Source organism: Oncorhynchus tshawytscha, linkage group LG12 (assembly GCF_018296145.1).
Source record: "Oncorhynchus tshawytscha isolate Ot180627B linkage group LG12, Otsh_v2.0, whole genome shotgun sequence".
In the NCBI taxonomy this organism is placed as follows: domain Eukaryota; kingdom Metazoa; phylum Chordata; class Actinopteri; order Salmoniformes; family Salmonidae; genus Oncorhynchus; species Oncorhynchus tshawytscha.
Window position 1 is genome coordinate 66,944,881 of NC_056440.1, and position 14,185 is coordinate 66,959,065.

Sequence of the window (14,185 nt, forward strand, 5' to 3'; positions counted from 1 at the left end):
AGGGTGGGACAGAGAATCTGTTCTGACTCAGCTCTGTCTGCCACTGCTCACTCCCACTATCTGAGCTGACTTTAAACACTCCTTTTAAACACAATATGAAACGGGGGCCCTATTCAATCCAAACCAGGTTTCCCAAATTGATTGCTAAAAATCTAAGTGTGTGAATATGCTCCACACTCGCACTATACAGCTGACTGGCCATGTCTGTCAATGTGTGTGTTCCAGACAGTGCGTTTCTCTCTTTGAAAATGGGTAAGTGAGCGAGTTTAAATTGGCATTCTCAGCGGCTGTGGAGCAGCGCCCTTCAGCTCGGGCACAGCAGGGAGCTGCCACTCTCCCCCTGCGGGCATATTCAGCACCACCTGGATGCTCTGCTCTCATCTTCCTGCTGCTGTCTTGTATCACCTACAAGGGTGGACGCTGGGCCCAAAATACCCTCTGCTCCCCTACAGTAGCAAAGACTTCTGCTTATTCACTCCAGGCAGAGTATCAGGTTTAATTTACTCCAATAAGAGTGTCACTTCATTTCACTGTCACTTGTGTCAGAGTTGGAAACAGTACATCATCAGTGCCATGGAAATCTTCCTATAGTCCTGTTAGTTTGTTGGGTGGGATACAGTATGAAAGAGAATCCTCCTCCTCCATGGTGTGTACAGTATAATCTTGAGTGGTTTTACTGTGTTCTTAGGGAGCTCCGGAGGTATCTGTGAGAAGAGTAAGTTGTACTCTGATGGGAAGAAGAAGTCTCTGAACACCGGCATCATCACGGTGCAGAACTACGCCTCCCATGTCCCCCCCAAGGTCTCCCACATCACCTTCGCACACGAGGTTGGACACAACTTTGGCTCTCCGGTGAGCATTCTGTCCTGGGCCTTGTCTGGTTCTAGTCTGGTCTTTTATCTGCACATGCTAATCAGTTGTATAGTGGGGCAAAAAAGTATTTAGTCAGCCACCAATTGTGCAAGTTCTCCCACTTAAAAAGATGAGAGAGGCCTGTAATTTTCATCATAGGTACACTTCAACTATGACAGACAAAATGAGAAAAAAAATCCAGAAAATCACATTGTAGGATTTCTAATGAATTTATTTGCAAATTATGGTAGAAAATAAGTATTTGGTCAATAACAAAAGTTTCTCAATACTTTGTTATGTACCCTTTGTTGGCAATGACAGAGGTCAAACGTTTTCTGTAAGTCTTCACAAGGTTTTCACACACTGTTGCTGGTATTTTGGCCCATTCCTCCATGCAGATCTCCTCTAGAGCAGTGATGTTTTGGGGCTGTTGCTGGGCAATACGGACTTTCAACTCCCTCCAAAGATTTTCTATGGGGTTGAGATCTGGAGACTGGCTAGGCCACTCCAGGACCTTGAAATGCTTCTTACCAAGCCACTCCTTTGTTGCCCGGGCGGTGTGTTTGGGATCATTGTCATGCTGAAAGACCCAGCCACGTTTCATCTTCAATGTCCTTGCTGATGGAAGGAGGTTTTCACTCAAAATCTCACGATACATGGCCCCATTCATTCATTCCTTTACATGGATCAGTCGTCCTGGTCCCTTTGCAGAAAAACAGCCCCAAAGCATGATGTTTCCACCCCCATGCTTCACAGTAGGTATGGTGTTCTTTGGATGCAACTCAGCATTCTTTGTCCTCCAAACACGACGAGTTGAGTTTTTACCAAAAAGTTCTATTTTGGTTTCATCTGACCATATGACATTCTCCCAATCTTCTTCTGGATCATCCAAATGCTCTCTAGCAAACTTCAGACGGGCCTGGACATGTACTGGCTTAAGCAGGGGGACACGTCTGGCACTGCAGGATTTGAGTCCCTGGCGGCGTAGTGTGTTACTGATGGTAGGCTTTGTTACTTTGGTCCCAGCTCTCTGCAGGTCATTCACTAGGTCCCCCCGTGTGGTTCTGGGATTTTTGCTCACGGTTCTTGTGATCATTTTGACCCCACTGGGTGAGATCTTGCGTGGAGCCCCAGATCAAGGGAGATTATCAGTGGTCTTGTATGTCTTCCATTTCCTAATAATTGCTCTCACAGTTGATTTCTTCAAACCAAGCTGCTTACCTATTGCAGATTCAGTCTTCCCAGCCTGGTGCAGGTCTACAATTTTGTTTCTGGTGTCCTTTGACAGCTCTTTGGTCTTGGCCATAGTGGAGTTTGGAGTGTGACTGTTTGAGGTTGTGGACAGGTGTCTTTTATACTGATAACAAGTTCAAACAGGTGCCATTAATATAGGTAACGAGTGGAGGACAGAGGAGCCTCTCAAAGAAGTTACAGGTCTGTGAGAGCCAGAAATCTTGCTTGTTTGTTATTGACCAAATACTTATTTTCCACCATCATTTGCAAATAAATTCATTAAAAATCCTACAATGAGATTTTCTGGATTTTCTTTCTCATTTTGTCTGTCATAGTTGAAGTGTACCTATGATGAAAATTACAGGCCTCTCTCATCTTTTTAAGAAGGAGAACTTGCACAATTGGTGGCTGACTAAATACTTTTTTGCCCCACTGTATATGCTTGAGTACCACTTTGTTGAGATACTCACCATAGGATCTGTCTTGGTTTAAAGTCCCAGTAGTGGAGGAGTCTATGTTAATGCCCTCCTGAAGGAGGAGAGGGATGCTCATTGGCTCCCTATGAACCTCTTCCTTGTGGTTTAACAGCATGACTCTGGGACAGAGTGCACCCCAGGAGAGTCCAAGGCACAGGAGAAGAAGGAGCAGGGGAACTACATAATGTACGCCCGGGCCACGTCAGGGGACAAGCTCAACAACAACAAGTTCTCCATCTGCAGCGTGAGGAACATCAGTCAGGTCCTGGAGAAGAAGAGGGGCAACTGCTTTGTGGGTAAGTGCCGTCTTTCTGAGGTTGTGTGTGTGTCCGCACATGCACTTGCGGGCGTCCATCTTTGCATGTGCATAGGAAGTGTGGGTGCGCTTGTCATTGGAATGGACATCCAAGGTTATGTGTCCTCTTGCATCTCATCACTCCTGTTTTTGTACAGAGTCTGGCCAGCCCATCTGTGGTAATGGTCTGGTGGAGGCAGGGGAGCAGTGTGATTGTGGTTACAGTGACCAGTGTAAAGACGAGTGCTGCTACAACGCCAACGAGGCCGACGGCAACAAGTGCAAACTTAAGCCCGGCAAAATCTGCAGGTAGGTGGCCAATAATGTACGACAAAATGTTGTTGATTTTATGGTTAGTACTGTTGTAGTATTTATTGAATATAGTATTCAACTTGTTTCTGCCTTAGTAAAAAGGAAGTTGAAGATGACTTGGTGTGTGTGTTCTGTGTTGTCAGTCCCAGCCAGGGTCCGTGCTGTACACGGACGTGCAACTTCAAGGGCTCCAATGATACGTGTAGGGAGGAGTCAGAATGTGCTGAACAGGGCATGTGTAACGGAGGCACTGCCCAGTGCCCCACCTCTGAACCCAAAGCCAACTTCACCGTCTGCCATGGAGAGACACAAGTCTGCCTCAACGGGGTATGGTCTAGCTCTCTGACCAAATGTGTGTTGAAGTGCTTTAAATCATGACAATGGAGCATAGCTGACCCTCACCCTGTTTTTCCCTTTCCCTCTCCACGTCTCTGTCGACCAGGGCTGCTCTGGCTCCATCTGTGAAAAGTATGATCTGGAGGTGTGTACCTGTGCCAGTATTGAGGGAACAGACGAGACTGAGCTGTGCCACGTCTGCTGTCAGGAGAGAAGTAAGTGTCTGTTATTTACCTGTTACCACTATGGCCGGCTCATTATTGGCCATCCGTCCCAATATGACATGCATCTTAAACCACCAAGACCCTGCAAAGACTGGGACTGTCCTGTTAGCAGTGACCTCACAGTGGTTGCCCCGTCTCCTCCCCCACCCTGCAGTGAAACCCGACACCTGCAGCAGCACAGGCTCTGAGAAGTGGGCCCGCTTCTTCAGCAAGAAGATCACCACGCTGCAGCCAGGCTCCCCCTGCAATGACTTCAAGGGTTACTGCGACGTGTTCATGAGGTGCCGGCTGGTGGACGCAGATGGCCCCCTGGCCAGGCTAAAGAAAGCCATCTTCAACGCAGAGCTCTACGAGAACATTGCGGAGTGGATAGTGGTTAGTGTCCCAGGCCCAGCCAATGTCCTAGTTCTACTGTAGTTACCTGTGTTGTTCAGAATATTAGTTCACCCTACTGCTGAAACTGTCACTCCCGTTGGCATAAAAACAATTTCAAGGCCTAAATACATCTCAATTTATAAAATGTTCTTACCAGTTTCAATATGAAAGTTGTCAGACACTGAGAAAATATGACTTGGCATAATCTGTGTTCCAGGCTCACTGGTGGGCAGTGTTGCTGATGGGCATTGCTCTCATCATGCTGATGGCTGGTTTCATCAAGATTTGCAGTGTTCACACACCCAGCAGCAACCCCAAACTGCCCCCACCCAAGCCACTGCCAGGTACGTTACGCCTCAACACTGGGGGGGAACCTTATCCCCCAGCTAGACTGACAAAATAATCATAGTGTATGGAAGAAGTGTAACTCTAGTTCATTTTATGCAAACAGGTATGTGTGTGAGTGTTATGATGTTGAGAGCAGTGTGTTCGTGTCTCCCATGCAGGCACGTTGAAGAGGAGGAGACAGCAGCAATCGAATGGCCAGCAGCCCCAGCAGCAGCGCAACCAACGCCAGCCCAGAGAGAACTATCAGTTGGGTCAGATGAGACGCTGAGACACTGGGCCCCTCTTTGCCTTGGTTCTTCCTAGTGCCTACAGTGGGAACACTTCCCTCCAAAGAGTTACCTGTACCATTCATTGAAACCACCCATCTGCAAAGCTAAAACTGTCAACAGAACTGATTTCAATAGACAAGACGTACAGTTCCAGGACCTAACGGACCATATCAACACCACTGCTCTGGGAGCCAGCCGAGCTGTCCTTCACACAGCTGTAAGCAGAGAATATTATAGGAAAGCTCTTGGCAATGACGGGAAGAGAAAATGACTGATTTCTGTTTCTTTATTTTTTTCCTGGAGTGCAGAGGAGAGCAGCAGCATTGTGGTCATGCAGCCTCTCCTCACCTTCTTTTTAGCTACTTTCATCTGTTTGTCCTTTCTGAAGTGCTGCCCTCCTGAGCAGGAAAACAGGACTGCAGGTCACATGGGTTTTTGCTGCCATGCAAAACCAGGATGTGAGACATTGTCGCAGAAGAGACTAATTTGCCAATGTAATTATTATTTTTTAAATCAAAACATGATAAGAAAAAATGCACAGGCTTTTATTTCCAAAGCATACATGTTCTTTCTGCGTGCAATTGTACAGGTATTGAGATGTAGATTTTTTTTCTTTGTATCATATGTAATCGATTGTTTTCCTGCTGTCTGATAAAGATTATTTACTGTTTTAATTCACTCTCTCAGGATTAATAAAACAAAAAACAGCGCTGTCTGTCACATTTAGAAGCTCATGTGGGGTGGATCAGAACAGACCTCGGTTATCAGAACATGGAGGGAATGTAAACATAAAGCTGAATAAGATTAAAGCAGTATAGAGGCGACAGAGTTGTAGAGACTGTTGTGATGTCGTGGGATATCATTGGGCTGGTGGAAGGTGTCATATTCAGACAGGTTTGCTTTTACATTTTTTACGTAATTATGACATGTTGTTCTCTTCAGCTATTTTTTTCTGACTCAATGCATTGATGTGAATCACTGAACCGCTAAATGCAGCAGATACTTGTCTATTGATCATTCCATGTGAGATTTTTGATTTGGATCTCTTTTAGTCCTCATTTGGACTAATCTTCCAATTGTCCTTAAACATTAAAATACAATTTATAATGCTAGAGATGGGTAGGATGGAGGGAGAAAGGAGAGAATCTTCAATGCTTTAGCATACAAGGCTGTCCGAGGGCTGGCTGGTGCTACACCTCATGACTATGCCACTGAACGTTGTCACATCATATCATCCAAGTCACAGGGCCTTGGCCAGAGCCTGCGAACACAGGCCAGGGTCCATAGGGGGCAATATTACAGAGGGCATCACAGACGGTCACTGTACTGGTCTGGACATGCTCTCGCCTAGCTCGGCTGCCCTCACCAATGTTGTTACCTTAATAAACGCACAGTCTTTAAGAGCTGACCTGGGAACAACGGAATGCCCTGTTACATACCAGTTTGAAGGCAGCTTGAGGAATCTTCTTCTCTTATGGCATGCATTAGGAATGTGAATGGTTTGCCAGATGAAGATCCTGGATGGCTTTAATGTGATTGTTGTTTTTTTCTTTTTTTTCTTATTTTAGCAATTCAGATATTTGTATATGTGGAGGAATTGTATCGATAAAGTCCTACAGTGGCTTAATGTCTGAGTGTCCAGCTATACCAAGCTGTTTCATATGAACTGAGATTGATAAGGCTACCAATTACCTCTAACTTTTCTCCCTTTGGCTATTATTTCCATGTTGTGTCTCTCTCTCCTATGATGCATATCTGTGTTGCATGTCCTGTCTCTCTCCCTAACCCCACATCCCTATTGGAAGTACGTAGCTCTGCTCTGGGGATGATCTCCACCAAAATAAACCTGTATGTCATAGTCTGTGGTTTGTGTAAAAACAATGTGTCTAAATTGAGTTGAGTCTGATTCTCCTGAGCCCATTGCAACTCCAAAGTCTGTCTGGAGGTCAGTGGGGTTTGTAATGTACTGCCGGCTCAGAGCCACGGACCAGGACAAAGACAGGATATCCAAAGAGAGACTGTTTATCAGCTTGGAGTGCTGAAGTCTCAGGAGGCTTGAGGAAACAGATTGCAATAGTGACACTGCTTGACTTCAGGTGTCTTTTAGAAGGTCAACTTGACTGACTGACTAGGGAGAGGAGAGGACGTGGGATAAATGTACCGTCCTGTTTGTTGTCCTGTATTTGTGTGGCAGGTGTTGAAAGTCTTTCAAAGCTTGTTACCAAGGTCTCTCAAATAAGTTTCTCAGAATAAACATAGACTAGTACTCAAGTTCAGGACGTAACCCTAAGTCCTTTTATTTTTTGATGACTTTGTTTATCCCATTTAAATGATATGTGACTATATTGATATTTAATGACTGATTCTGGCCCGTTATGCCTTATCAGGTAGGTAGACCCGAGGAAGAGTGTCCTGGAGCTTAATTAACGGCAAACAGGCCTCTTCACATATTAATGCCTTGATTGTTTCCTCCCAAAACTGGTCATTATCGAGGAAAAATGGCTCTTATCTATGTAGCCACATACAATGTCTACAAGAGAGCCTCTGAAATGGAAACAAACCTGATCCTCACTTGATTCTAACATGTCATTCTCTGTTCTTTCTGTTTGGTGCTGGTGGGTATGGGTTTGTGCTGGATAGTAAAATTATTGTTGCTCATTACCTTTTGGCATTTAGTAAGGCTCATCGGAGTGTGGTCGTCTTAAATCATTCTTCTCATTGTCTTTTTATTCCTGTGGTAAGGTAATAGGTGGGTGTATAGAGGGCGGTGCCTGGGATTTACATTTCTGTCTTTAATTTGTCTTGCTAAAAGTATTTTGAGAAAAGCGGGCTCTGAAATGTAAGTGATGTAAACCGAGAGAATCCAGAATGGAAAAGTCTAGTACTACTGTCTGATTTTAATGTCTGCTGTGTTTTATACAGTATCTTCAATATTCTTTACGATTTACTTTTCTTTTCTTGGCTCTGTTTCCTGTTCTGCTCACTTTGAAAAGTTTTACTAAAATTGCTAAAAGTACTGTGCAAATATGTTTATTAATTTTTTTGAACTACTTGAAATGCTTTAATAAAAATAGATTTGATCAACATAATTTTGTTCTGAGAATGGAAAAAGAATGTCTGAGAAATCATTCCATGGTTGGTTTGTTCTATGTCACTTTCAGAGGATGAGCAAACCAAAAGGTCCACTTCAAGATATCACACAGCTTGACTGGGCTAGCGTCCAAGGAAATCAAGCTCATAAACTCAGAATAAAAATAAAAGTTTTACATCTCCCGCAATCTGAGGGTGGTTTTAACCTCCCAGACTTGGAATTGCATCAACTCTCCACCCAAGGCTTTTACTTGAGACATTGTTAAATGCACTCAAAAGGAACAATGGGTACATAATGAAGATGTGCATGCTCACCCCCAGAATCTTTTCACATGTCTATTTTTCAAAGGATAGAGCTAAGAACATGAACAACTTCATAGTTAAGAACACTATAACAATATGGAAGAAACTGAAATGGATTCTACAAGAACCACTTTCACTAGCAAAAAATACATCTTATTGAACAATCCTTGAATAGCTTTTCAGAATGCACTGATAATAACATGGAAACCTAAAATGTATAGAAACAGTCAATTATTTGGTAGTAGGACATATGTACTTCCATGACACAATTAAAAAGCTATTTTGCACTGACCAATGTAGAAAAAAATCAAATCCATGCAATTTGTAAACTAATATATTATACAAGAGACAAAATTCACTAATTATACAGCAGAAGGAGAGTCATGTCTTAAGTGTAAAACTAACAATTGCTCAATAATCCACACCTTTTGGGAATGCAATCCAGTCCAGAAGTAATGGGCGGAGTTAGAAAGTTGGCTGTCAAAAGTATTAATGTAAATGTACTTTTAATCAGTTTGATCATATTTCAAGACCTGTCATGAGGTTGCAGTGAGATACCCAATGGGTTGGACGATAGTCTTCTCCTTAATTATCTTGAAATAAACCAATCCTCCATTAAGACGATAGAAAAAGCATATGGTTCATTATCTAAATATTGACAGAGCTGTTCGGGCTGGGCAGGTGTGATGTCAGTGATGTTCATGTGCGTCTAAATGTTGTCTTTCGTATGTTAATGTTTTGTATTGTAAAACAAATATGAAAAATCAAGCTAATTTCCTTACATTGGCAGTGGTTTCTGTGGATAATTTAGTCTCTCTAGTTTGGATTGTTTGAAGTGATGGGAACATTTCTCAGCAGCATCCAATAGAGGAGATACTATTATATTATCTCCCAAGGTTTTTTCCTTACAGCTAATGACATATTTCTCATTATGTTGGAACACTATTTTCTATATCACACAGCCCAAAGGTAGCCACGGCTCTAGTAAAATCGTAGACCCGTCTACCTTTGTACTTCCTCAGCACTGAGAGCAGAGGTAATTGCCTGCAGCCTCCCTGACACTGCTCTCTGCATTCCAATCTTCACAATGACTTCTCACTATTTCTGCCACACCAGTTATGCGCTGAAACTCCCAATTAAAATATGTAAGTAGCTGTAATCAGGGTATCAGTATACAGGGCTGTGAGGGCCATGTGAAGTGTAACCATGGTCCCTGTCTAATCAGTGTCCTGTTCTGCAGATTGGTCTTATGCCTGAACACTGCATCCGATAATGGGGTAGGTAGGCTGTTTTGTTTGGGGCCTGCTTCAGATGCACAGTCGCTTCATAGCACCGAGCTATCTCTGGGACAAAGCTCTCTGGGGAAACCAGGGGGACAGTTTGTCCAGGATAGGATCTAATTTCCCTCAGACACAACTGGGACAGGCGGAGCAGTCCTGCTGTGTGCTGGGCCATCTGATCCAGTCTGGTGTCAGACAAATAGCAGGGGTCTCATTAAAGAGGGAGAGGGAGGCCTGTGAATGAATCCTGGGGACAGAGGATGATGCTCAAACACTGTCGGCTCTGCTGTAGTTTTAGCACCCAGTCTGCTTACCAATGCTATGGCTGTTGTGTGGAGCTCAGTGTGTGAAAATACTGTGTGGCCAACAAATTCTTGGGATGCTGCAAATTCTTAATATCTCTGATGCAGTGTGCCCATCAATTCCCATGCCTATTGGGAGTCAGTAAGAATTTAGATGGAAAAGGCTCCAGTTAGATGTTAGGCATAACAGGACAAATGAAAAGTGGCCCCGGGGCAGAATATTTTTCTAAAATGTATGAATATGACTTTGTTTACACATGTTGTGAATCCTAATTTGTACAAAATGTTATATTTATAATTACATATTTGCAACCATTTGACAATATCTGTATAACATTTGAATCTTAGTAAAAATTCATGATTGTCAAGATTTTTTTATACATCTTTTTATATAAATTAGGTTGGAAAACAGATACTGTAGTTGGAGAAAATTGAAAGATACAAACCAATGTTTTATTTATTTAGTCAGGGTCTCAACTTACTATTGAGAGTAAGAATAGTAGAATACACCAGTTGATTGTGCATCAGCAGTTTTTATCTTATGTCAGTCACTGGATTGGCTGACAATTACCCATGTCAATTCTTAGATTAGTAGTTAGTCTAGCCAGCTATCTAAACCTGTAGTAATCGAATACCGACCGGTCATTCAGGGGACCCTCTAGGGGACCCCCATTGATTTTGTTCGTCATTCTCACTTAGATATCATATTAACATGAAATACGTAATGGCAAAATGTGTAGAATTGTAGGAAATTATCTTTAAAATGGCAAAAATGTCTCTCCATCCTATAGCAAAATAGGTATCATTGCATGAAATTAGCTCTGAATCTGCTATAAAAAAAATGTATCTCTGCCCCATGAAAAAAATCTAGAATTGCGTTATATTTGTTATAAAATGTCAACATTTTCTTTCTGCCCCAAGGCAAAATGTGTAGAACTGCAGACAATGAACATGAAAAGATCAAATGTCCTCTCAGCTGTCACGGGGGAAAGGAAAGGGGGCCGACGCGCTGGAATGTTTTGCGGTGAGGTGGGGAGACCCCAACCAAATCTAGTTTAAAAAGATAGAGCCGCCCCTGCCGATTGAAGTGTCCGACTCAAGACAAATGCGCATTTCTTCTGTTCCTTTCTTCATAGCGCAGGAGGAGAGGTACGGTGGCTCTACTGGAAATAAACGGGCTTGTGGCGCAATGGATAACGCGTCTGACTACGGATCAGAAGATTCTAGGTTCGACTCCTGGCAAGCTCGTGCATTTTGTCTATGTCTGAGTGAGATTTGGAAATGAGCGTTATCTTTTCAATTTGTGCTGAGTGTCTTTGCCTACATGCGCCATTAATGTATACCTCATACAACCATCAAAAAATGAACTTCCCTTTTTAAGGACCTTGTCTTTCAAAGATAATTCGTAAAAATACAAATAACTTCACAGATCTTCATTTTAATGGGATTAAACACTGTTTCCCATGCGTGTTCAATGAACCATAAACAATTAATGAACATGCATATGTGGAACATCATTAAGACACTAACAGCTTACAGATGGTAGGCAATTAAGAAGTTTTGAAAACTTAGGACACTAAAGAGGCCTTTCTACTGACTCGGAAAAACACCAAAAGAAAGATGCCCAGGGTCCCTGCTCATCTGCGTGGGCACAAACCCACCTTTGCTGGACCAGACAGGACTGTCAAAAAGTGCTCTTCATTGATGAGTTGCGGTTTTGTCTCACCAGGGGTGATGGTCGGATATGCGTTTATTGTCGAAGGAATGAGGCCTGTACTCTGGAGCGGGATGGAGGTGGAGGGTACGTCCTGGTCGGGGGCGGTGTGTCACAAGCATCATCAGACTGAACTTGTCATTGCAGGCAATCTCAATGCTGTGTGTTACAAGGAAGACATCCTCCCCCTCATGTGGTACCCTTCCTGCAGGCTCATCCTGACGTGACCCTCCAGCATGACAATGCCACCAGCCATACTGCTCGTTCTGTGTGTGATTTCCTGCAAGACAGGAATGTCAGTGTTCTGCCATGGCCAGCGAAGAACCCGCATCTCAATCCCATTGAGCACGTCTGGGACCTGTTGGATCGGAGGGTGAGGGCTAGGGCCATTCTCCCCAGAAATGTCCGGGAACTTGCAGTTGCCTTGGTGGAAGAGTGGGGTAACATCTCATAGCAAGAACTGGCAAATCTGGTGCAGTCCATGAGGAGGAGATGCACTGCAGTTCTTAATGCAGCTGGTGGCCACACCAGATACTGACTGTTACTTTAGATTTTGACCCCCCTTTGTTCAGGGACACGTTATTCCATTTATGTTAGTCACATGTGTGTGGAACTTGTTCAGTTTATGTCTCAGTTGTTCAATCTTGGCATGTTCATACAAATATTTATAAATGTTAAGTTTGTTACGCTTTATCGGCGAGGAGGGTCCTCACCGCTCGATCATGTTGTCAACAAGGCAGCATAGTGCGTGTTCCAGAAACATTCAACATAACTTTTCCATGAAATATATGTTCGAATTTTCTAAGTCGTTTTCATTGGGAAGGCCGATAACGCGTTTTCAACAAATAAAACAATCACTTTTGCAGGTGAAAACACTGAATCCTACTCATTACTCGACATAATTACATCACTTTTGTTTTGAGACGACTTTCGCCGTGGGCTTTGAACGGTGCTCACGCCCGGGAAGCAGTTCGATTCCAAATTTCACCCTGTGCCAAACACCCTAACCGGGCGCCTGGCCCAGATGATTTGAATCCCCTCAATGTCCGCAAATCTGATGCGCCTAATAACCATAATAACCAATCATATTACCGTCCGCTACCAAGTATCAAGAATTGACCAATTGGAGCAGAGTTAGGGTGAATTTAGTATCGGGCTTGTGGCGCAATGGATAACGCGTCTGACTACGGATCAGAAGATTCTAGGTTCGACTCCTGGCAAGCTCGGGCATTTTGTCTATGTCTGAGTGAGATTTGGAAATGAGCGATATCTTTTCAATTTGTGCTGAGTGTCTTTGCCTACATGCGCCATTAATGTATACCTCATAAAACCATCAAAAAAATGAACTTGCCATTTTCAGGACCTTGTCTTTCAAAGATAATTTGTAAAAATACAAATAACTTCACAGATCTTCATTTTAATGGGATTAAACACTGTTTCCCATGCGTGTTCAATGAACCATAAACAATTAAAGAACATGCATATGTGGAACATCATTAAGACACTAACAGCTTACAGATGGTAGGCAATTAAGAAGTTTTGAAAACTTAGGACACTAAAGAGGCCTTTCTACTGACTCGGAAAAACACCAAAAGAAAGATGCCCAGGGTCCCTGCTCATCTGCGTGGGCACAAACCCACCTTTGCTGGACCAGACAGGACTGTCAAAAAGTGCTCTTCATTGACGAGTTGCGGTTTTGTCTCAACAGGGGTGATGGTCGGATATGCGTTTATTGTCGAAAGAATGAGGCCTGTACTCTGGAGCGGGATGGAGGTGGAGGGTGCGTCCTGGTCTGGGGCGGTGTGTCACAAGCATCATCAGACTGAGCTTGTCATTGCAGGCAATCTCAATGCTGTGTGTTACAAGGAAGACATCCTCCCCCCTCATGTGGTACCCTTCCTGCAGGCTCATCCTGACGTGACCCTCCAGCATGACAATGCCACCAGCCATACTGCTCGTTCTGTGTGTGATTTCCTGCAAGACAGGAATGTCAGTGTTCTGCCATGGCCAGCGAAGAACCCGCATCTCAATCCCATTGAGCACGTCTGGGACCTGTTGGATCGGAGGGTGAGGGCTAGGGCCATTCTCCCCAGAAATGTCCGGGAACTTGCAGTTGCCTTGGTGGAAGAGTGGGGTAACATCTCATAGCAAGAACTGGCAAATCTGGTGCAGTCCATGAGGAGGAGATGCACTGAAGTTCTTAATGCAGCTGGTGAACACACCAGATACTGACTTTTGATATTGACCCCCCTTTGTTCAGGGACACGTTATTCCATTTATGTTAGTCACATGTGTGTGGAACTTGTTCAGTTTATGTCTCAGTTGTTCAATCTTGGCATGTTCATACAAATATTTATAAATGTTAAGTTTGTTACGCTTTATCGGCGAGGAGGGTCCTCACCGCTCGATCATGTTGTCAACAAGGCAGCATAGTGCGTGTTCCAGAAACATTCAACATAACTTTTCCATGAAATATATGTTCGAATTTTCTAAGTCGTTTTCATTGGGAAGGCCGATAACGCGTTTTCAACAAATAAAACAATCACTTTTGCAGGTGAAAACACTGAATCCTACTCATTACTCGACATAATTACATCACTTTTGTTTTGAGACGACTTTCGCCGTGGGCTTTGAACGGTGCTCACGCCCGGGAAGCAGTTCGATTCCAAATTTCACCCTGTGCCAAACACCCTAACCGGGCGCCTGGCCCAGATGATTTGAATCCCCTCAATGTCCGCAAATCTGATGCGCCTAATAACCATAATAACCAATCATA

At 43.6% G+C, this 14,185-nt stretch overlaps 1 protein-coding gene and 2 non-coding genes across 3 annotated transcripts in view; all 3 read left to right on the forward strand.

The window, feature by feature from the left end:
* Positions 1-7,806, forward strand: part of adam10a (ADAM metallopeptidase domain 10a) — an 80,955-nt gene extending 73,149 nt beyond the window's left edge. Inside the window, exons 9-16 of the mRNA XM_024440257.2 lie at positions 689-852; positions 2,674-2,857; positions 3,015-3,165; positions 3,312-3,495; positions 3,611-3,719; positions 3,883-4,103; positions 4,321-4,447; positions 4,610-7,806. Coding sequence (XP_024296025.2) covers positions 689-852; positions 2,674-2,857; positions 3,015-3,165; positions 3,312-3,495; positions 3,611-3,719; positions 3,883-4,103; positions 4,321-4,447; positions 4,610-4,719 — 1,250 coding nt within the window. The 3' untranslated portion in view covers positions 4,720-7,806. The remainder of the gene's footprint in view (positions 1-688; positions 853-2,673; positions 2,858-3,014; positions 3,166-3,311; positions 3,496-3,610; positions 3,720-3,882; positions 4,104-4,320; positions 4,448-4,609) is intronic.
* Positions 7,807-10,870: 3,064 nt separating this feature from the next.
* On the forward strand, positions 10,871-10,943 carry trnar-acg. Its single transcript has one exon. It is a non-coding gene; the product is annotated as a tRNA-Arg (tRNA).
* A 1,619-nt stretch (positions 10,944-12,562) lies between these two features.
* On the forward strand, positions 12,563-12,635 carry trnar-acg. The gene has a single exon. It is a non-coding gene; the product is annotated as a tRNA-Arg (tRNA).
* Positions 12,636-14,185: the final 1,550 nt, after the last annotated feature.